Source organism: Chelonoidis abingdonii, chromosome 18, assembly GCF_003597395.2.
Source record: "Chelonoidis abingdonii isolate Lonesome George chromosome 18, CheloAbing_2.0, whole genome shotgun sequence".
NCBI lineage: Eukaryota > Metazoa > Chordata > Testudines > Testudinidae > Chelonoidis > Chelonoidis abingdonii.
In genome coordinates, this window is record NC_133786.1 from 17,996,007 (window position 1) to 18,019,985 (window position 23,979).

Here is a 23,979-nt window from a genome sequence, read left to right on the forward strand (position 1 = left end):
ACACACCTATGCCACTTTAACCCCCACTGGGGATTATAAAAACCATCCCCCACATAGAGCCAGCTAAAAAACAAAATTATTGTTTACAATTGTACATCCATATTACAAGACTGCTAGAAATTTAACCTGTTAAGTAAAAAAGTAGTATCGCCTTTTGACAGGGAAAAAACACCACTCCACAAATCACATTTCCTAAGAGAACTTTTACACTATACTTCCCACTCAGCACCCTCAGGCATCATAAGAACCACGGGAGCCTAATTCCTATCTCAAGACCCAGACTGCTAGTAAAGCACGGGCCTTCCATGGAAACAGCTGGGGCATTCAACACCCTCTCTCTGCAAAGTAAACAAAGAGAAAACTCCAACTGCCTTTGAGATCAGAGGTGCTTTCTTAACACATTGAGGGATCAGGTCACATTGTCTACACCTTAGCTGTGGCTCAGAGTCTTGGCAGGGTGGTCGTCTTTTCTGAAAGTTAGATTTCAGGTTTAAACAAACATGCAGACAGCAATGCTGTGACTATGCAACTGCCAAGCTAGCTTGACACCGTCAGACCTCTCGATAGAGACCAACCCCTTGCCCTCAGATGCTCAAAATAAAATCACATTCAGGGTAGTACATTTAAACCCACCATTAACTGCATCTTTCCATAAGCAGTTAACCCAGACCAGCGGCCGGAGCTTCTAGCCAGAATGGGTTTGTTGTCAAATGCAACAAAAGTGTTTCTCTTCCACGCCCCTCTCTCCAAAAACCCCCTTTAGGAAGGGACCAGATAGTGATGTTCCACCATATGGAGCAAGGCATTGTAGGAAATATTCGTCTACTTAGCGTAGCTCAGAACTAGGAATGGGAGGGGCTTCTGCTTTACAACTTGCACTGACAGTTGGGGAATCCACACATTGCAGGACAGAAGAACCATTTCAGCATAATTATTCTCTGAATGAGTTTTCTTTAATCCTCTCTGCACCCCAGAGAAACACCTGAGATTTGAGACACAACTGAAAATCAGCAGATCCCCAAAACACCTCCAGGGAACCAAGAGTTTGGCGGAAAATAGGATTACAAATGTATTTATATATAATTTGTTAAAAAAATATTGATGCCAGAAACTGGTATCTCTTCTGCATCTCACGGCAGGTCCAACAGAGCAGAACTATTCCAGCAGGGAGCTGGATACTGCACTTTCCCTCTGCAGTCAACCTTCCAGCTGCTCACAGTAAAGCTGTAGAAGTCCTTCTCTAGGCTCAAGGGACCCAACGTTTCCGCCTTCTCCTCTCTGCCTAACTGGACAGAGTGACCTGTTTTCATCCTCTTCCAGGAGCATCTTGAACTTTCCTTTAGAGGCAGCCTTGTCACCCCCAGGTAGTCCATTTTAACACTGAATGCTAGAGAGAAGAGGTGTTCAGGGAAGAACGAGCCATTCCTTACAGCTCTTGCAATGGCATTAGGTTGTACTGAGGTCTCACTTCCTCCCCAAAGGGGAGCCAGGAGCAGTCTTCCATTTGGTTTTCTCTTTTGTTTACATGTCCTCAACACTCCACTTATACGCAAGCTCCTGAACTGCCTTCTTGCTGGCTAGCCTGGCAAAGCGCTTCTGTTCAAACCCATTGGACCTATAAAATAACATCAACAAGAGTGTGGGTTGGTGCACAATATACTTTACCAGGCCACTTCTGAGAAATGAAACCTTCTAGAACCACCAGATGGCTGAAGCTCCCTTCCATCTCTTGATTGCTGGCTCAGTTTCAGCCCCAGCTGTAGTTAACAACAGCTGGTGCCATCTGGTGGCAGCTCAGTGGCCAGTGTACACCAAATTAGGTGGGTCTCCTTCCAGTTTTTAATGACAGATATCCCGACTGCAAAGGGCACATATTCCCACATTGGCAAGACAGGCAAACTATGGAGACAGGTCTCCTAGCCCACCATAGCAAGGGTCTGCAAATGTCAGCCCTGAGACATATTAGCAAAGGAGAGAGCAGGGTGTGGGAAGCACAGATGGTGAAAAAATGGCAAGTATTATCTGTGAAAAATTAAAAACATTTCATGGAAGTTTTTGATTTTTCATCAAACAAATTAAAAAATTGTTTACATTCAATACAAAAAAGAGCAGTTGGGGCCCTCCTCCCACCTCACTGGAAAAAAAGAGGGGGAGGTTGGGAAAGGGGAAGACAGGAGGGGGGGCACGTACCTGAAAAAAAATGAAACCCAATAATTTGTGATTTCAGTTTGACTATTTGTAAAATTGCAAACACACACATTTCAGTATCACTGAAAAGCCGTTTTCACCCCCCAAAAATGCAAGCAGCTCTAAGGAAAGGCTGCAGTGCTGCTTGCCCAGGCTGCTCTCATTGTGCTGGTCAACAGAGGACTCTGGTCTTCCAGGGTGTTGAGCCAGCACCTCACTCTGGCATGAAATTCACATAATTTAAAAAAAAAGGTTTGTAAGCTCATTAAGCCAAGAGACTATGTGAAAACGCCTTTGTGTGCAGGCAGTGCAGCATACTTCCCTCATGCCTTTGCCTGCGTTATCCCTGGAGCTAAGGGTAAGCTCCTCAGGGCAGAGGCCCACCTATCACCTCTACTACCACGCTAGGTCCAATACAAACCGATGAGGAATGCCTACCTGTCCACTCCATCCCAGCGATACCCAGGCCATAAGTTAAACCTGTTCAGGGGAGGGGCTGGTCCATTGTACCTGGGCTTCTCTAGAGACAGAGAAAAGCAGCAATATAATCCATTACTATTTCAGCCCAGCCATGTGGTTATGTTATCATCAATCTAAAACAGTGTACACATACATGCACTGAATGCTGAGCCAGCCAGACAGCTGAGCACTGACCATTATTCATGGAGGCAACTTCCAAATACCACCTTTAATCTAGTTTAATTCTGTTGGTTCACAAGAGCATAGCACTGTTGTTCACCTGGCCATTCAGAACACAGCTGGCCAACAACAGTACAGCGAGTCATTACCACTATTGCACTAACATTTACCAAAAACAGACTGATCCGTTACAATGAGTCTTGTGCTGGGTATTTATTAACAGCAGCCTTGCTGATCAGTGTATCACTGGAGCCCTGAACTGCCATAACCTAAGTGCAAACCAACCTTTCTTATCCTTGCTCTCTTTGGCTTTCTTCTTTCTGATGAAGTTAGCCATGGGGTCCCCTTCTCTTTCCTTCTCTCGAAGCATCTGATCCAAGTCTTGGTCATCAATGTAACGAGCCAATGGCTTCTGCATCTCCTTTACTGCATCCTCCACATTCTGCTGCTGCTGCCTACTCTGAGCCAGGCTTGAAAAGAAACATATGAAGCCTTATGTCAGAGCACGTCAGACCCAGGACACATCCTGTTGACTGCTCAGTGTGCTTGGCTAATTGCAATCCTGTGCTACCAACAAGTGTACAACACTCACAATCCACACACCAGTGTGGGACAGGGAGATTCAAGAGATCTCTAGGATGATAGAGAACATTTGATGTACAGCTCCAGAATTTCAGTGCCTGGTAAGTGCTCCCTGGGAAGGAAGTCCAGGTGGTCTCTGTCCAGTCACAAGTGGGCCTGCATCCATATCACTAAAATCACCTTCACAACGGCCATCTTTGTTGGCAACAGAGGTGTTACATCATTAGGGGGAGGGAATGTTATGCCATGGAATAGGACTGAGCAGTTTGCTATTGAACTCCGGGGCTTCTTACCCCTTGCCCCACTTGGCATAGAGCTCATCTCTCTCAGATTTCGCCTCCGCCTTCTTGTGCTGCTCAAGTCGTTCCTGCATAAGGTCCCTCTTGCGGCCTGACTTGTCTCGAAAGACTGTTTCAGCATTTTGGGATTCATCTGAAGACATGAGAAGTTGCAGGTTACTCATTTTAGAACATTTCCAAATCTCAGTCAATTCAGTTCATCACTTCTACGCACTTCAACATCCTTCTGTTTTGGTTGGTTGATGTACATTTCTTGGTCTTAAAGTATTCCAACCTCAGAAAAAGGTCACCATCCAGTAACGACAGAACCACAACCACCAGTTTCTAGCCACTGACCACAACTGTCCTGTAGGAAGGCCTCTTGAAATCTCAGTCTGACCCTGTTCTTTTAAGAAGTGCTCACTGAGCCTGCCTAGCACCCTGATGCAAGTCCCAAAAGCTTCAGCCCTCTCTATTATTATTTCATGGGGAGCAGTGCTCAGGGGTGGGAGGGTTCCACCATTTACTTACAGGCCTAGGTCCCTTCGTTTTCAGTTTTTATTTTCTTTAACTTTTCCCAGGAATTTACCAGTGTTTATTACCGCAACAACAAAAACAGATGAAAATCAGTGCAAAACACTATTAATAATGTTTCTGCCTAAGTATTGGGGTTTATTTTGGTGAACGGAAAGACCAGAAGAAAGTATTCAGTAGATTGATTAATGCTTTGAATTCTGTTCAATGTGGTTTGCTATGGAACTAAAACAGATCTCAAAACACAATGCCACTTCAGAGTTTAAGAAAACAACATATCTCTAATCCCCAAATAAAACTTTTCATTTGAATAAACACTTTACTGTTGTAGACTTAGAACTATGAGACTATAAATATTTACATTTAATAATTGGGCCACACCATTTGCAATCCATACACTCAACTTCATCCTCTTCTCCTGTTTGTGGGGGGAGGGGATATTACTTGTGTTCTTTTGAATACTTCTTTGTGTTCTGGAAATGTACTCTGACATAGATTTTAATTTTCTTCCCATTTTAGTGCGTCAAATCTTTAAACCGTTATCTGCTAACAGCCTGAAAAGTGTACGTGGTGGGCATGAGATTTATCAGTATGTTCGGATGCGCATGCCCTTCAGAGCTTGTGGGCATGCCTGTCTGTTGATTGTGTGCATCTTATCTAGACTAATACATAGCCTTACTTCAACAGGCAGTTTTGCACACACACACAGTATTGTATTATTGTAATACATATCTCTCATGCAACGTGTTATATTTTCCCAATAAAACAAGTTATTTTTTATATATTTGAATGATACAAAAGTAGGGTGAAAATGAGAAAAAAAATGAATACTTCCTGTAAAACTTGGGACTTTTTTTTGGTAAAAATCGATTTAAACTGAAAACAAAGGGGCTTACACAGGCCCCATGGAGTGCCTAGATGCAACCCCACAGAGAAGCACTTCAGCCAGGGCCCACCACACCCCAAACCCCTACAACTAGCATAGAAAAAAGCAGTAGGAACCAGGCTGTAGGTTGAAAGCAGGTTCATGCCCATTACAGTCTCATTAACTCTTTACCTTCCAAGTATTTGTTATTTCTGTTGTGTCTCCTGAGCTCCTGCTGTTCTCTCCACAGCAGGTCGGCTGACACCAAGCCAGCTTTACCCCCAGACAGCATCTGGCTGGCCTGCAAATCCAAAAGGCATACCACACATTACCACTAGCTGAAGGCTGTGGAGGCCCATCCAAGTAAAGAGCTGATGATCTCAGTCCAGTTCTTAAGAGAAATGTCTGTATCACCAAGCCACCTCCCTCCCCGGGGCAATAACTGGCCCCCTTGTGGGCATTCTCAGCAGACACACAAAGACTGAGTGGGCCAAGAGAACAAAGCTATTCACTCATCCTTAGAAATGCTCACTGCAGGACAGGGTTAGGCAAGTAGGGAGGGCAGCATGGGAAACTTATACCTTACAAGCTTACCCTCTGGTCCTCTCCTCTCTCCACTTGGAAAGATCTTTTAGAATCTGGGCCTCGACGATGAGGCAAGAGGCCAGGAGAGCTCCTTGAACCGTGGAGTTTCCTTCCAGCTGCCTGACTCCTTCGGGGAGGAGATAAATCAGAATCTGAAGATGTGTTCTGATTCCTCTTGAGAGGAGAGAATTTGGAGGGGGAGTCATGGTGTAGCAGGCCTGGTCTATGACTGTTCCACAGGGGGGAAAGGTTGGAATCAGACGAGTCTTGGGAACTCTTCCGTGGCAGTGAAGCATCAGAGTCATGCCTCTTGCGCCTTCTAGGAGATGGAGCCTGTTTAGGCTTTTTATTGGCTGGAGAAAAGCCTGCAATAACATAGAGATATCAAATTATTATCACAGCAGAAATACAGTTTGGAGCCCTGTAAAAGCCTGGACATGCTAGTGTCTGAGGTGCGTCTCTACAGAGCTAAACTGGCCAGTTTGGAAACCAGAAGAGATGTTAAACATGCCATGTGATAATAGGGTACCCACAGAGCTAAGCCTTGGGCACTCCTTTTAGAACTCTATATCAAACACTGAGAATAGCCCCGACTGGTCCTGGAAGTTATTTTGAAAATCCCTCTTCTACACCTATAAATATACTGGTAAGAACTTAGGTATAATCAGCATTGCTCCAATAGCTTTATTCCTGAATGAGGCTATTTCCCATCAGCATGGGCTAGGTCAGCTGTCCCTAAGGTCACCTCTTCACATGCGGAGAAAAAGGATATTGTTAACATTCGCTAACACGTGTTTGAAATATTCTTCTCTTTGCGTGGAGTTCCTTTCACTCGCAATTTGCCTTTGATATAGGCACTTTGGGTTGATTTTTAACACCTTGCTAAGTCTGTGCAGAACAGGACCGATAGAATTAGCTTTACCATTACAAAACGTTCATTACTGGGGATTTTTGTACTTCTTGTAAGGTAAGTCCAAGTCCTACCACCTTTAATTTACCAAGAGAAAGTGTGAAACACTGATTCCAAATCCCACGGCTCACAGTAGTGTGCGAACATGGTCACAGACGGGCCTGACAAATGTTTAGAAATAACATGAACTTGAGTGACTTGCAGTTCCCAAGAGCACCCAGCTAGCACTGAATGATTTCATATACACTCACCTCTTGTGCTGCTCTGTTTCTTCAGCACACTAGGTGATCCAGTTCTCTTTCTCTGAGATGGAGATGTGTCTAGGTCAGAATTGTCTCTGTTCTCCCTGAGGGGTGAAAGATCTGGAGTTATCTGCCGCTTATGATGCGATGAGGACTTGTGTGGGAAGCCAGATCTCAGATTAGATCGCTCTCCTTGGATTCCTCCCGGTAGCAATTTGTTCATAGTTTTGTTGCTTTTTTTTCCTGATACTGAGTTGCAGCGCCCACGGCGGGGCGGCGACAGGTCCGGCGAGTCGCGGCGGCCCCGGCGGGGCGGCGACAGGTCCGGCGAGTCGCGGCGCTGATTCCTGGATGGAGACTCATCTGAAGAATCATGACGCTGCTTCCTGGGTGGAGAAATCTCAGGCGAATCATGACGACCTCTCCTGGGAGGTGATGGTTCAGATGAGTGTTTAATTTTCTTTTGTTTTGTGGTTTCTGAACTGGAAATAAAAATAAAACAAGAGGTTTGTAAAGCAGCCAGCAGGGTTTAAAGGGAGCTAATAGCCCTGTTGAATGAAGCGCTGGTTACCAATTCACATTTGGTTCTCAGTTTCACAGACAGACATTCACACAGATTTATGCCTGAACTTGTCACCTCTGATCTGTCACTACCATGCCAAAAACCCAAAATGGGCTCCTATACCTGGGCCCTCTGAGCTCCAGCTGAGTTGGCATTTAAGTTCTATCGGAATCACTTTCTGACCAGTTCACTTAATAGTGGAAGGGGCTGAAGCAGATTTTATGGGCAGCCAGAATATTTTCAGGAGTCATGTGAGAATTTAAAGATCCCAAGGCTGTTATGAAAAGGAGGGAACTCTACTGTCCTCATCACATTCCAGCTTTGCTTGACAGCACACAGCCACCTACATTTTCCCTACGTATTTAAATGACCATGGAATAAATCTGCTTCCTGTGTTAAAGTGCTGGGTATTATTTCTGTACACTGTATTAGACAGTTACTGCGTTCTTTCCCAGAGGTGAATACATTTTAGCACTGAATAAAGCAATCCTCACATACCCCTTACCTAGATCATAAGGCTTAACTGTAAAATGCTGGGATAAAAGGGCCAACACTGAAAACAAAGTAGTATACAAAGAGCCCAGTTACCACAACCCCAGGCTAAGCCCCGTACCTTGCTGTAGACTTGGCAGCTAGAGAAAGGTCTGAGCTTTGTGAATCTTCATTCTGATCTGAAAAAAGAAAAGAATCATTACTTAGATTCTTATCATAGTGGACCACAAACTAAATATGAGTCAACAATGTAAAACTGTTGCAAAAAAAGCGAACGTCATTCTGGGATGTATTAGCAGGAATGTTGTAAGCTAGACACGAGAAGTCATTCTTCCGCTCTACTCTGCGCTGATTAGGCCTCAGCTGGAGTACTGTGTCCAGTTCTGGGTGCCACATTTCAGGAAAGATGTGGACAAACTGGAGATAGTCCAGAGAGCAACAAAAACGATTAACGGTCTAGAAAACATGGCCTGTGAAGGAAGACTGGGGACAATATGATAACAGTTTTCAAGTACATAAAAGGTTGTTACAAGGAGCAGGGAGAAAAATTGTTCTTCTTAACCTCTGAGGATAGGACAAGAAGCAATGGGCTTAAATTGCAGTAAGGGCGATTTAGGTTGGACATTAGGAAAAGCTTCCTAACTGTCAGGGTGGTTAAGCACTGGAATAAATTGCCTAGGGAGCTTGTGGAATCTCCATCACTGGAGGTTTTTAAGAGCAGGTTGGACAAACACCTGTCAGGGATGGTCTAGATAATACTTAGTCCTGCCACGAGTGCAGGGCACTGGACTAGATGACCTCTCGAGGTCCCTCCCAGTCCTATGATTCCTCTTATGGAGTACACGCTTTTTCTGATAGTGTTTCATTTTTCAGCTTGCAGACGCAAAACACTCATGGGAAGGGGATGGAAAGTTAGCCCAGACGTGCTCCCTAGATGAAGTCAGACAGGGCTCCCTGCTATCAACTAAGAAGGCCCCTGCCCTCACATCTTCTGCAGATGATGACTACGCTCACTTTCACCCTCAATTCCATTGATGACAACCTGACAACTTCAGGGCACCACCTTGCTGTCATCAAGTTGAAGCTCTTGACTTTATCTTCAAACCCATTCACAAGTCCCCCCATCCACATCTCATTCTGTGTCCTACTGTATCCCATCAGCCCCTCTGTTCTCTGTACAATGCCAGTCCTAAATCTCTGTTCATTTCCTTCTATCACTCTCCATGTGTAATCTTCAATGCTGCCCTTTCCTGTGGAACACCCCTTCTAAGCCAAACAATCTCTCTTCGGTCAAGTCCCTCTTGAAAGGCTTTTCTTCTGTAAGGCTCATAAGAAGATAGATATATTGAAATGTGGAATGAAAACCCTGTAAAACCTAAGCCTTCTCTATCTCCGGGTTACCTAGTCTTTCCTATCTTCTACATACCTATCTTTAAGTGTAAATTATTTGGAACAAGGACATATTACATTTGTGGGTATTGTACCAAGCTGAATACTTTGCTGGGGCTAAAACAACCACAACCAACACTCCAAGTTTACCTCCTAAAAGCTTCCATTTACTATTTGTCCGGAATTCTTCCATCCGTTTCACTTCTTCTGGTCGCTCATCAATAAACTCTGCCACCTGAATGCAACGTAGCAGAGTTACAACCCAGGAGATTTTCTACTCTCAAAAATAAACACACTCAGGCAACTAATGTGGTTTGCCTGTAATCCTCCATTATTATGCTGCACAGACTTCTTGTACATTGATATCAAAACATACAATATTGCTAAAGCCTCTGACTAGGTATTAGTCTCCGGATTGTTCTCTGTAGCTCTAGAACATCCCTTACTACTTAAGTTGCAAAGTTTAGCTCACATCATCAATTGTACAGGCTTATTTGATTTCATTACAAGCGGTTGTTTTAAAACTTTTCAAAATATTTCTCTCATCTGTTGCTTTTGTTTTGCAACAGCTCTCCACTGCTTCTTTTTCATTTAAAAATCTCTCTCTAAAGACCCACCATGTCAAGCAGTCTCAGCTCAAAATTTAGATTTGGCTCAAAAACAGGAATTAGCAAAAAATTTCTATCAATTCCAATGGGAACTTTATTTGTTTGAAGGGAAGTTTTACATCTAAACAGTATCCGCTCACCACACATTGAAGTTGGGCTACTGCAAAAGACGCAGTAAGTGAAACTGATCAGTCTAATTAAAAAATTTTCAGTATCTCAGAAGCTGTTAGTAACTCAAATAAAGGCTTTTAAAAATGATTGTTAACTCAATAACATTCTATTAAAAGTTGCTAGTGACAGTCTATCTACTTACAGTATGTCACTGGACCCTGAATGAGACAAAGCACAGGAGAATATGCTCTAGCAGAGTAGTTCTCAACCAGGGGTCCATTGTCCATGTGCTCCGGGACAAATCTGACACTGATTAAGGCCAACAGAGTTGCACCCACTTATGCTACTGGTCAATTTTACTTTCTATTTCTGAACTCACTTCACAGAACAGCAACACTGTAAAGTCAGCTGCTTTCTCCTTTTGCTATAATGTTTTGTTAATTTTTTTAATGCAAGACAGAGTAACAACCTTACCCACAATAGCTTACAAACCAAATGCTCCCTTTGCTGATGGTTGTACAAGGCCTAGAAAAATGAGGCTCCAATCTGCTTTAAGCCTTTAGATCTACCGCAATGCATTTATAAAAAATCTGAATGCTAAGTATCATTCTTTCTAGGCTACTAATGAGATCTCTCTACAGTTAAACCACACAAGTTATTCACTTTGCCCACTTACACAGGCAGTCATTGCCCTGGGCACTGTTCGGCAAGTGTTTCCCCCATGATGACAGCAGGAAGTATGTAAGGGTGCTGAATAAAATTAGTAACTTGGTTTTTGATAGCACAAGCCTCTCGACCTTAGAGTACCCACCACAGGCAGGTCCCCTTCATCCTCTTCCTCCTCCTCTTTCTCTTGTGCAGCAGAAATGCTATTCCAGCTCACATCATCATCCACTATTCGCATCCTGAGAGGAGGGGAAGAAAGGTAGTGACATTAGGAAATGACTATGGCACAGGGGAGTAAAAAGTAGATGAATGAAGCAATAAGGGGCATTTGTGTCCAGTATGCAACTTGGCTGGCAGGCAAAGGAAGTACACAGCAGTTGTTTTTTGCATCCCCACAGTCCACTGTGGTGACAACAACTGTCCCCAGTCACCACCTGGGAGTGATGCTCTAGATATACCTCTCCCCAGACCCAGTGAACAGGGCAGGGGGAGCAAGAAAAGAAGTTACACAAGCCCTAAATCCCCCAACACACACTAGAGATAAGCGTAGACACAGGGGTTCTGGTCTCAGAGGCAGGGGAGACGCTTTGTGGGCCCTCATGGTTAAGGGGTTACTTGGAGATCCTTCATAAGTGAAAGTGAGGGAGGTCTCACAGATTCATAGATTCCAAGGGCAGAAGGGACCATTGTGATAATCCAGGCTCTCAATATGCGGCCAGCAGGCTGCTTGTGGCCCAGTCAGCACAGAGAAGCGGCCTATGGACATTCTCAGGGCCATACAGGTAGTATTGGATGCAGCGCAGAATGGTAAACAGGTTGAGAACCTGACCTTCTTTATAGCATAGGCCAGGAAACTTTCCCACAATAATTCCTAGAGCCAGGGCTGGCTTTAGGCCAGAATTAGGGCCCGTGCCAGGTCTTCGGTGGCATTTAAGCAGTGGGGGGTCCACGGAAGACCCAGAGCGAGGGAAGGATCCCCCGCCACCAAAGTGCTGCTGAAGACCCAGACCACTGCCAGGTATCTGAATCGGGCCCTGCAGTTCCTAAAGCTGGCCCTGCTTAGAGCAGATCTTTTAGAAAAACATCCAGTCTTCATTTTAAAAACGTTCGAGATAGAAAACCTTGGTAAGTTATTCTGATGGTAAAGTAGTCTCACTCTTAAAAATGCACACCTTATTTCCAGCCTGAATTAGTCTTGTTTCAACTTCTAGCCACTAGATCGAGTTCTACCTTCCTCTGCTAGACTGAAGAGCCCATGATCAAACTTAACCGAGATCCTTGAGTCTGCCGCTATAAGGCAGTGGCTCTCAACCTTTCCAGACCACTGCACCACTTTCCAGAGTCTGATTTCTCTTGTGTTTCCTCAAGTTTCACCTCACTTAAAAACCGACTTGCCTACGAAATGAGATATAAAAACGCAGAAGTGTCACAGCCACTAGCACTGAAGAGCGGCTGCTGTTCTTGTTTTTACAGGTCCGAGACAAGGAGCTGACACGGCTACTTCCATGCAGGCGCACAGCGCGGCATAAACCCGTCGCGTTCAGTTCCGCACCGACTCCGCCAGGGCTTGTTACGGGGAAAACCAGGCCGATCTCTGGGCGAGCGGATGGGCCCCTGCTGCCCGCGGCGCACCCGACGGAGAATCGTTCCGTGGCGCTGAGCGCGGTGTGGGAACCCGGGGGGGGTCTGGCGTTGCCAGGGGACCCCGTGGGGCCCCACTGAGGAGCTCGGGCCGCGCTTGGAGCGGGAGGGGCCAGGGCACCGCAGAGGCAGGGGAAACCCGGAAGCGGGGAGGGCTGATGGCCCCCGGCCAGGCCACTCACCCCCTGCCGCTGCTCCCCGGCGGCTTCCTCCTCCGCTTGCGCCGGCCGCCCTGCGGCTGGGCCGCGGCCCCGCCCAGATAGCGCCGCAGGTACTCGGCCTTAGACAGGCCCGGGGCCGCCATTGCGGAGAGGCGCGGACGGGGCGGCGGCGGGGACAAAACAGCGCGAGGCGCGCACCGGAAACCCACGTGGGGCGGGGCGAGCGGGCGCGCGCTCAGTGGGGCGGGGCGCGACCGTGCCCGGCTGTGCACGCGGCTGAGGCGGGCGTGTGACGCAACAGCGAGCGCTTTTGCATGCGGAGGGGGGGGGCGCGCAGCTCCTGCAGCGGGGAGTTCCCTTGGTCCGCCCCGGCGGCTACTACAACTTCCCCTGCAGCCCTGAAAAACCCAGGCCCGCCACGGGCCCTGCTGGCTGCAGCATGGGCCACGCGCAGTGGAAGGAAGGGTAGGATTTTGTCATGGGCAGCTTCAGTAAACGTCCTCACAGCTGAGGCCCAGGCTAGAGAGACTGGACATGGGTTTGGTTTTTTTAAGTGAAAGACACAGTCCATGACCAAATGGGAAACTCATTTGTGGGGTCCCCACACTTGGCAGGGTGGCTAGGGAGCTGTGGAGGGGCCCTCCTGGCTGCTATCCACAGCACGAGCCTACAGGGCCCAAGCTGACATGGGCTGAAATCACAACCTCCATAAAAAGAGATCCTAGCCCTAATTATAAGAAGCCAGCATCCTCTTTACTTGTACAAGCGGAGTACAATAGTGCAGAACTGCCCCATTTGATCTCAGATGGAAAGTTAAACAAACCCTGTTATTGTCCTTTTTTATTTTGGTTGAGCATTAGCCATAATCTGAGAGCACTGATCCACTACTCCTCTTTGTTAGCTTTTCCTCCCACGATTCAAACCCAAGCGTCTCTGTGCACGGCGTCGTCTCAGCTATGAGCTTGAGGATATTAAAAAAACAAGATGACACAAACTATGCAAAAGCAACAACTTTAATACTTTACATCAGAACAGATTACAGAGAAGGCAAGGGTGGTTTTCATTTCCAAGTAGAAGTGTACCATCAGTCTGGAGACACTAGCTGCAGAGCCAACAGCTGCTCAAGAAGCTAACAGCAGCTCATGCTGAAGGAGGGACTGACTGACCCCAGTTGGCGCATTTACAAGTGCACAGGGAGACAAAGAATACAACTGAAACCCAGGCAAATAGGTTGTTTACATTTCTTTATGCAAGTATAAACCTCCAAAACATAATTAACCGACTCAGAACTTTTGACTATAAGGTCTGCCAACTTCCAAAAAGGTAAAATTAACCAGGTGTAACCTCCAGCTGTCCAACAAAAGAAAAAAGCTTGCTTCCAGTGCAAGACAAGGCTGATCCTTAGCCTTATTACCACAGTAATAACTTAGTGAAGAAAGAGTTTGGCTTTTCTGCCCCTCTGTGTACTGCTACCGCTCAGAGGTCAGCCCAGTTTCATAGCCCTCAGTTCTCATGTCATTGAGGCCCAGATCCTCATTCTGTGCAAATGTGCGCTCATAGTGCTCCACTTTTAGCTCTGGATCTTCTTCTGGAGCATAGATGTTCTTTGGTTCAAAGAGAAAGAACAGATGTTAAAGTTGTGCTTTGGTATGGTCACAGCCTGGCGTAGTTGCATGTGCTGCACTTCTCCAGCAAGTTTCAGCCAAGGATCACAAAGCATTTTACAGATTAGTTGAGCCTTACTCTCCCTTTCAGGAAGGCAAGGGTCAGCCCCTTTAGAAGGGTGTTGTGATGCAGAGAGATCAAGTGACTTCTTCAAGCTCCAACAAGTCAATAGCAGACAGAAGCAAATTGTTAGGATCCTAACTCTCAGCCCCCTGAAGAACCATGCATCTCATGTTTTCCTACCACCACGAACGGGATCACCTCCTAGAATGGAGCTGACTGAAGTTAAGGTACAGGGGCATGGAGGTGAAAGAAAGTAATTCTCTTCCCACCTCAGTCCACCTCCAAAGTGATTCCTTGGTTGTTTTTAATAGCATGGATTTGAGGCAGGGGAGAAGGGGTGCATCTGTGTGTTTCTGCATTCAAAAGACCCTAAAAGAAAGTCTCATTACAAGTGCTCAGTACTCTACCTGAAGGTAGCTATTCCCTGCAGGATCATCCAGAATGAAATGAGCCTCCATGTGACCCTCCATAATCTGAGGAAACAAAAGGCAGATTAAACAGCTTCAGCACCTTTGCTCATGAGTTGCCAGGACCCCACATACTAAATTTTAGCAGTGATCAATCAATCCTAAAATCCAGGTCCCTGCTGCATCTTGTCAACATCACACTCACCCATGTAGAGGAGCTACAGAAGCCTTATAGACCACTTGAAAAATGCACAGTGCTTTCTAGACAGAACATTTCCTGTGCATAAAACATTCACTCAAGACAGGACATGCTTCAGGTGAGGAGGCTTGGAGCAGGACAGAGTTCCAGGTATAGGAAGCTGCATGACAGCAGTGCTTTGCTATCTAGTGCCTGTTCATATCATCAACAGTTGCAACATTTGAAGGTTTGAGTAGTCTGGTGTAGCAAGTTGGGGGGGGGGGGGGGGGGAAGAGACCCAGCCACATTATCCCTGATGTTCAGGAAACATACAAGCCAATGATGATCTGCAAATAGAAGTGCAGCTTCTCACAGCTGTCCACACTGGACAAGGAAGCAGTAGTCTAATATAGCTGTGCCTCAATCCCCCAGCATGCACTGCTCCATCTTGACCCCCATCAGTTGGCTCATTACATGCTGGCAGACACAGCCAAAGCATATTACATTACTCTTCTGAATACTGGCTACTAGAAAACTAATACAGGCAGTGATTTGATCTAAGTCCATGTATATATAGTTCTATGTACTTGATTTGGAGATCCTATGACATGGAGGTGCCACAGAGCATTAGCTCAGTATACATGGAAAGATAGCCCCCTTTGGCCTAGACTGTATTGCCCATGGCAGGTTTGTCTCATTTCAGTAAAAAGGAAAGCTCTGCCCAACACTTAAGTGGCCCAGAGGAGGGATGTTGATTTTTAGTCTAGCTTGTGTGATGGTCTGAGGTCAGGGCAAGCTTCAGGATTACTGCCTTCATTAGCTGTAAGCATGTTGTGTTAGGAGGTGCTCCCCTCCCTGCGGAAAGCTTAAATCATGGCTACACAGGACATTGATGGCAGGTGGGAACTGCGGATGGCAGAGTAAGGAGGGGGAACTTACATGCCTGCAGGGAGTCCCCAAAGTTACATTTCAGACTTGCAGTAATGCTGCCAAAGTACATCTGAGCATGTCAGTCATTTGCCAGGTGATTAGGACACCAAAGCTACCAACCTGATACACCTTTCTGCCAAACTCTTGGAGCTTCTCCACTCTGCTTGGAGTAGAGCTGTCCCCCAGAGTGAAGGGGTTTTTCACAATCTGCAACAGAAAACAGGCTCTTTCACACTGTGCCACAATGGAGTTACTATTGCAGAATACTTCATGGTACCTGCATGTGAACCACGCCCAGCCTGGCCCAGGGCATTCAGGAGAGCCCTGCAAAGACTCTAGTTAACAGGAATTGGCAGCCTTCTACAATAGCATGCTGCTCTAGGTAACCCATAATAGGCCTTGGAAAGCTCGTTTCCTTTAGAAATCAAGGGCCCGTTCCTGTCTTTAGATCAGTCAAGGGGAAGTCCTGCAGCTCAACTCAGAGGGGAGAGGGGTACCTTAATTATCAATATCTACAGTGCAGAGGCTCTGCACAGAATGATCTGTCACGCTGTACACTGGTTACAGACCTCTTCGCTTTCAGAAGCATATCTAGGAGTAGAGGCACACTGTCCGTTCCATCTACTTTTACCTCAGACACCCATTTCTACAGCCCATCTTCCTGTGGGCATAGCCATTAAGCTATGCCACATATCAGAGCTGTCTTCAGTTGTTCAGAAGGAGAGAGCCTGGGCTGGCAGCACATCCAGAGCTGAGGGAGGGAGGGTTTGACGCTGCTCTCAAGTAACCCTCTGATTCATGCACTAGGGAGCAGGAACTACAACAGGATAGACAACCTATGGCACACATGCCAAAGGCAGCACACAAGCTGCTTTTCCGTGTGACTCCCACTGCCTGGGTGGCTCTGCATTTTTATTTAATTTTAAATGCTTCTTAAACATTTTAAAAACCCTATTTACATACAACAGTAGTTTAGTTTATAGAAAGACCTTCTAAAAATTAGAGTAAATAAATGAAGACACGGCACAGCACTTCTGAAAGGTTGCTGACCCCTGGTCTACAAGAATGGTTGGTATGAAACACGGAGAAGAGGAGAGAGGCATTCTGGAAGGAAAACCCATCTCTCCCCAGAAGAGGATGCAAGCCACTGATAGGGGAGCACATCAGCCACTGTTTCCAGACACTCCTCCAGGCAGGGTGAGTGAAGGCTGCAGCATAACATGCATGACTGCGTTCAGTGGTGCTACACACTTGCGCAGCATATCCCAGCCTACAGAAAGCTATGGGTACTCAGCACTCAGGGGGGTCTATGCATCCCAAATGCAGCTACAGGTACAGACCTCAGCTAAACAGGAGCTTAATACAGGCCACTTACCAGATCTTGGATATCTTTCAGCAGCCCCTCCAGAGTGGTGAATTTCCCCCCCAGGGCTCCCATGCCAAGCTCGAACTCCAGCTCTGGAATTTCCACGCTACATGTCTCGGACTGTAGAGGCCAGAGAGACACATGGTATGCTTAGTTCCAGGTCATCCCAAATGGTGATATGCTAGAAAGCAGCTTCCATCTGAGCGCCAAGACCACAGAAAGTTTATAGATGAGCTGGGACTAAATCCCAGAAGCCCCAACTAGGCTCCACTCCCTTCATCAGCAGGGCCAACTTGAGAGAAGCGGTCCCAAGAAGCAGCGACACACATTTAGAGATTATCACGTATCTGAAGGAAGAGGAGATTACCTTTAGTACATCTCTCGTCATGTCTGAAGGGTCTGTAACATGAAGGGTGATCCTGGTACCCAGCGGTTCTATTGCTCCTCCAGATTTAACCTAGAGACAATCTGTTAGAGTTAGTTTACACGTGAAAAAGCATTCAGAATACTATAATCCTCTTGCCACTACAGTGTGCTTTAAGCACTGGTGTATGTCTTGCATTTAAGACCCTGCAGTGGGCCATTCAGATCTCAGGTCAGTGCCTCAACCGTAGGTTTAGGACAGATTTGGGGGAAAAGAAACGTCAGTCATCCAAGTCAGCTACTTAGCAGATTAACATACTGTGACAGTTAGAGCTGCAGTATTTGTTCCCATGCTAGCCACTCAACTGCTATGGTCTTACCCACCTGAGTTTGCTACAAAAAAGCCATCTCCCCTAGTCGCCTCTGTCCAATATCATAATCTGGCTTCCAAGATTACATAAGGAGTGGGGTGTAGGCAGGGGACAGACAGAAAACTCCATCCCTTTGGAGAGCACAGGAGAAGAGTGGCCTATTCCAAGAAGACATGGTCAGGTTTGCAACTCACCTCGTTAGTCCTGTGCCCACAGGCCTCGCAGTTTGTAGCCATGATGATCACTTCCTTGAAGTGGGGAATTTCTGGGACAGACTGTTAGGGAAGTTTGCCTGAAATACCTCCAAGACAAACAACTTCTGGCTTCCTTACAGAGGACTAAGCTACTTCCCAGCCCTGTCAGCCTTGCCACACAAGGATGTGACTTTCTTCAAAGGAGCATTCAAAGGACATTAGCATGTCTGTGCCTATGCAGGTAACGAGCACCAATGCATTGAGTCATTTTCACAGACATTAGTAGGTTTCCAGCCTTTTGCTCCTATTTAAGGCAATCATCCATTAGGATTCAAACATGAGCTTGCTTCCAAGCCATAGTACCACTTAGATGGGTCTCCAGAGTCACCAACTTTGCTATCCTGGGTCAGATCTTTAAGCGTCTCCCTGGCAGAATACAAAGCACCAGGCCTGTGCACAATCCTGACCACCACCCCTCCGCACAGGAGGAAGAGGCCAATTTGTATGTCACACAGTCCCATCAGAAGGATACGCACTAACTTCATGTTAGTGTTGGCCGGGGCATTACATTCAGGACAGTTTGTGTTAAACTGCAACACCTGCAATAGAAGAACACACTGTAGAGTCTGATCTGTTGCACTATGAGCACTTACTTGCCTAAAGACAGATGCCAAAGAATATTGCAACCCAGAGCAACACATGACTTTAGCTTCTATCTCCATACTTATGGCCCTGGTCACTGTATACTGGAAAAAAGAATTAGCCCAGCAAGTGGGGCAGTTTAGGTATTCCTGTGTGCGCGCCCACTACCATATGCTCCTTAGAGCAATCAGGACAGAGCTACAATCCAGTTAGACAGCTCCAGGTGGCCAACCAAGAACATTACTCACTTCATTCCTCAGATCTTCCACAGAATCAGCTGGGTTCTCATCAGTCTCCTCTGCCTGAAACAGCATAGAGGCCAGTATCAGTATGCCAACTCAGAGCCTCAGATAATTATACCTCATATCTTCCCATTCATGGATCTCTGAACAGACTCTTTGGGGCAGGGTGGAAGAGAAGAATTCCTCTGCTACGCAGCAGCATCCCCTCTGGCATATAAAGGAGGGCACAGAATAGGATCTGAACTGCATTTTGCCTTTCTGTTAGGAAGACAAGGACTGTAAAGCAGGAATGAGGGAAAACCTAACATACATCTGCCAGGCCTCCCCTCACTTCTGACTTTAAGACACCTTCCCCACCCAGACATAATACCTCAAGTCCAAGCATAGCATCCTGCTGGGCAGTCCTCCTGTAATGAGTAACCACAAGAGCATCATCTTTCTGTGGTGCACAGGGATTCTCCACAAAGCTGTTACCTGAGGGGTCATCTATGATCTGACAGAGGGAAGCATAAGGGAAGTCTTCAGGAATCCTCCTGTTTTGCCCCCAAGGAGAGAGGGGCAGATGCATTCCCTCACCCTCCTGCTAATACTTACAAAGGTGAAAGAAGAATCCACTTCCTTCAGCTGCTTGAGTTTGCCAATAAACTCATCTATTTTTCCTGCCACATCTTTGTCTGCTGCCTGTGAAAGGAGAGACACTCAAGATCGGATTGGATCTTTGGAACCAGCCTAGACCTTCTGATAGGTCTGTCATAGGCACACAGTGGTGAGCCAAGAAGTTCTCAGCTCGTCATCTAGTAGGGGATGTGTAACCGTGATAGGTACAGAATTTGTAGTTAAGTGTAAACCATAAACAGACATCGGTTTTGAGATTCCCTTCTTAAAGCACCTTACCCTGCGGACTGGCTGATCCTGTTCCAGGCCAGCAACAGCTCTGTCAATTATTCCTTCAATAGTGGTAAGAGCTTGAAAGAAGGAGAAAACAGACGTAGTTACAGCATTAAGTACACCAGAGTGATGATGTTCATCTTCTAAAAGTTTACCATCCCTGGCCCACCAGTCCTTCCTAGAACTATTCATTCCCACAGATGGGAAATGAAGAGCTCTTAAGAGCTCCTTTTTGCACCGGTATTTCTAGTCTCTTCCCAACTCAGACAGCACCATCCAGCTGCAGATGCACCTGGCACATGTGAGTGGACAGAAACCCAGACCTCCGATAGAAGCAGCTGCTGCTGCTGCCACCTACATGAGAAGCATTCATGAAGGAAGAGGCGCCTCAGGGCTAGGCTGTGACCCTGTCTCCAAGACACTGCAGGATGTGGGGAAGCTAGTTTTCCATGCTAGGCACTGACTAGCAGCAGGATAAATTGGGTCCAGAGTACAAGAACTGGAGATATTTAAGACAGTAATACCACAGAGCCTAGCTCTACCCACTTCCATCCAGCCAGCCATCTCAGTAGAGCTGTACTGGTGTGAATCAGTTTATGCCCAAAAGATCCAAACCCTTGTCTAGACTAGGTCATACTCAGATACAGAGTAGCTGGTCTATTCCCATAGTCCAAAGTTGTTGCGATACCAACACCTCTACTAAGCTGCTACAAGCCACCCCAAGCAAGCTCTGATTACATACCTACCTCCCTTTTGAGAAAATGCAGGAATTTCAAAGTCTAGCTCTGGGATTCTAGCCGTGGCACAATCTGTCTTCACCACTTCCCTATTCATATCCTGGACAGAACAATTTATAGGAAAGATTAAAAATAAAGCTACAACAGGCCAGGAACCCTACACATGCTGAGCAAATAAGAATGAATTCAGCCCTGAGAAACACATTGGGAACACAGTTGTAAGCATCCACCCAATAGAAGGTCTTTCACACACAACCAGTGAAACCAGTTTCCATTCACTGTCTCCCTGGGCTCTCTCTCCTACCCGTTATTTTCACATACACGTAAGTAGAAAGTTACACTTGGATGGTTGCCACCCCAAGCCACCCCCCATCTCCTCTGACCACCTTCTAAGTGCAAATCCATCAAAGCATCAATGAACCTGACAAAAACAACAATCTTTTCTGACCAAAGATGCCACACATCAGGGCAAATAGCGATTCACTGACTGGCTCTCCCTTCCTCAAATGCTCACATTTCCACAGAACAGCCTGTTTTACTGTGTTGTGTGGACATCTTACACCAAAGTACTTCCCAGAGAGTCAGCATCCCATTAATGAGCAGCTGATAGTGCCTCATTAAATTAGTTACTTTTCAGTTGTCTGAAAATCAGAATTGTTGCCCTTTTATACTCTGAGGCCAGCTGTGCTTTATACATAAGTATTAACAATCCTAGGGTCTTGGTTGGAAACTGCTTACCTAATTTCCATCCCTTTCAACCCATGCTATACTTTCAGTCAGGATGCACAGGCACCAAACGTGCTCTTCAGAGATGCAGACAGCCCAGGATCAGCCACTAAATTCCAATAGGCACTGGCAGTGTAACCTGTGCTTATTCAGCGGGGCACTCCTTCCCCCTTCAGTGGCTGGGCAATATGTAGGTTCATGAGCCTGCTACAACATTAACTAGGAGAATTGGTTCTACCAGTTCAGGCAGTAAGTGCTCAGGCTTTTACAGCACGAGGCCCCGGATTCAGTCTCCACTATCAACAATATACTCAGGGGCTTCCTATTATATAACAAGTGCCAAACACTTAAAGTCAGGCCATTTGAATCCCCCAAGCTGAGGCTTTTGATAGCTTTGCTGTTTTTCCACAATTACATTTTTATTGATCCAAACAAGGGCAGTGGCGACTAGGCTACTTCGGAATTGCCAGGGCATCTTCCACCCAGCACCAGGTGCTCAGACAGTACATGCCACAGATCTCGCCCTGCCCTGCCCTCCCATCCCAAAAGCAGCCGAAGCTAAGGGGCCATGGCTCACCTGCAGCGCCCTAGTAACTGCGAGTGAAGCGCACCCCTGCTCCTGGATCCGCCCACCGTACTGGATCTCAGTGTTGGACGACGCCACGAGCTGCTGCAGGTGAAGGGCTGATGTATGATCTCTTTGAAAGAAGGGATCTTGGTGAGCAGCAAACCCGGGTCACCCCCCTGAAGAGCAAAGCAATGGAAACATGGACCCCAGCGGGGCGAGGCAGGGCAGCTGCCCACTTCCCCCCCGTACTCCCTTTACTGGGCCCACACGCCCATGGTCAGGGGCAGCTGCCCCCCCCATACTCCCCACTGCTCTCCCCCCACACACCAGGCAGAGTGGCAGGCCCCCCCATACCCCCACTGGCCTCCCCCTCCACACCACCAGGCGCTGCCCCCCCCCATTACTCCCCACTGGGCTCCTCCCCCCCACCTCCCCCAGCAGCGGGGCATGCTGCCCCCCCCCCTCCCATACTCCCCACTGGTTCCGCCTCACACCACCCAGGCGGAGGGGCTAGCGCCCCCCCCATATCCCCACGGGCCTCTGCCCTCACACGCCCGGGGGTGGGGGGGCAGCGCCCCTCCATACTCCCCACTGGGCCCCGCCTCCACACGCCAGACAGGGGGCAGCTGCCCCTCCAACCCCCCGGCCCCTCCCTCCACACGCCCAGCCAGGGGTGGCATGCTGCGCTCCCCATACTCCCCTACTGGGCCTCCCCGCTCTCCACACGCCGTTGGGGGGGGCAGCTGCCGCCTCCCGCGCTTATCTGCCTACTTGGCCTCGCTCGGCTCTTACACGCCTGGGTGTTGGGGGGGTGGCATGGCGTGTTCCGGTGCCCATACTCCTCTGTACTGGTGCCCCGCCGCGTCCACGATTATTCTCTCCCTGCTGTTTGTGGGGGAGGTGGGGTCGCTCTCGTGCCCCCGGTATTCTTTCGGCCGTACGTGGGGCCCTCGCGGGTTGCCACATGGCTCGGGCCCGGGTGGGGGGGTGGTGGGGACGGCAGCTGCGGTCCCCTATACTCGCCTTTGACTGGGCGGCCCTTGGCCTGCCACACCTGGTTGTGCCGGGTTTTTGGTTCAGTGGGGTTGTTGTGGTGTGGTTTGTCAGCTGTCTCTCGCTCCCAGTACGTCGCGCTTACTGGCCCGCTCTTCTCACTCTTGTCCCGTGGGGGTGGGGTGGCTGATGCTGGCCTCCCTCTCTGCCCTCCTCCCGTACTGCTGCGCCGTGCCCTCCGCGAGCCTATTGGTAGTGTGGGGTCGTGACCGCCGGCTTCTCTCTCTGTTTTGCGCTCCCCATACTCCCTACTGGGCCCCGCCCTCCACACGCCCGGGGGTGGGGGGGGCAGCTGCCCCCCCATACTCCCTACTGGGCCCCGCCCTCCACACGCCCGGGGGTGGGGGGGGGGCAGCCGCGCTCCCCATACTCCCGTACCGCCCCACCCCCCGCGCGGGGCGGTCCCTCCCCGGCCTCACGTTGCGGTAGCAGCTCATGCAGAGGGACTCGATCTCGTCCGGCTGCTGCTCCTCGTCCTCGGCGCTGAGGGGCCGGAACAAGGGGCCGCCCCGCACCAGCTCCAGCTGCCCGATCGCCGACATGCTACTTTCCGCTTCCGCTTCCGCCTCCTGGCCACCCTCCGACCCGGAACTTCCTTGCCGGGCCACGCCCCCTTTAAAGCGATTGGGCGGGGTGGGGAGGAGCCAGCGTGCTCCGCGGGCCTTGTGGGGAGGGAGGAAGGCTTCCGCAAGGTCACGTGACGCAGGGCTACTCCCACACAGGCTTCAGGGTTGGGCGTAGGCCTCAACCTGGCCCAGGGGGTGGCAGCAGGCTGGGGGAGGCCGCTCCTCACTAGCCTATTCATAGCAGTGATTTGGGAAGGGGGTGAACAGTGGGGCGGCAAAGTGTGCAGACCCTACAGAATTATTCAAGATGATTAAGTCCAAAGCTGACTGCAGAGAGTTACAAAGGGCTCTCACAAAAGCGGATCACGGGGCAACAAGATGGCAGATGAAAATCAACACTGGAAAACATAAGCCTAACCATATATAGAAAATTGATGGGGGTCCAAATTAGCAGTTACCACTCAAGAAAGAGATGATCACAGTGGATAGTTCTCTGAAAACGTCAGTTCAATGTGGACCAGCAGTCAAAAAAGCTATCAGAATGCTAGCAGCCATTCGGAAAGGGATA

At 48.0% G+C, this 23,979-nt stretch overlaps 2 protein-coding genes across 2 annotated transcripts; both read right to left on the reverse strand.

The window, feature by feature from the left end:
- Window positions 1–58: 58 nt before the first annotated feature.
- BUD13 (BUD13 spliceosome associated protein) lies at window positions 59–12,650 on the reverse strand. The gene is made up of 11 exons (XM_032796105.2): window positions 12,474–12,650; window positions 10,796–10,889; window positions 9,416–9,500; window positions 7,998–8,055; window positions 6,832–7,304; window positions 5,680–6,035; window positions 5,278–5,386; window positions 3,702–3,840; window positions 3,112–3,296; window positions 2,626–2,707; window positions 59–1,615 (listed from the first exon to the last, which is right to left on the reverse strand). The coding sequence occupies exons 1-11, from the start codon at window positions 12,593–12,595 to the stop codon at window positions 1,522–1,524; spliced, it is 1,797 nt and encodes a 598-aa protein (XP_032651996.1). The 5' UTR covers window positions 12,596–12,650; the 3' UTR covers window positions 59–1,521.
- Window positions 12,651–13,447: 797 nt separating this feature from the next.
- Window positions 13,448–23,426, reverse strand: ZPR1 (ZPR1 zinc finger). Its single transcript, XM_075073592.1, is given in 15 exon segments — window positions 13,448–14,056; window positions 14,588–14,653; window positions 15,816–15,902; window positions 17,071–17,181; window positions 17,429–17,518; window positions 17,990–18,060; window positions 18,522–18,588; window positions 18,880–18,933; window positions 19,244–19,366; window positions 19,468–19,554; window positions 19,768–19,838; window positions 20,508–20,598; window positions 21,802–21,888; window positions 21,891–21,968; window positions 23,265–23,426. Coding segments are annotated over 15 exon segments (1,341 nt in total). The 5' UTR covers window positions 23,388–23,426; the 3' UTR covers window positions 13,448–13,921.
- Between the last annotated feature and the right edge of the window lie 553 nt (window positions 23,427–23,979).

Coding starts and splice junctions, on each gene's coding strand:
- BUD13 (XM_032796105.2), bottom strand. CDS start 12,595: ATGGCGGCCCCGGGCCTGTCTAAGGCCGAGTACCTGCGGCGCTATCTG. Junction 7,305..7,997: donor GCTGCCAAGTCTACAGCAAG/GTACGGGGCTTA, acceptor TTTTATTTCCAG/TTCAGAAACCACAAAACAAA. Junction 3,841..5,277: donor AAATAACAAATACTTGGAAG/GTAAAGAGTTAA, acceptor TCATGTCTTCAG/ATGAATCCCAAAATGCTGAA.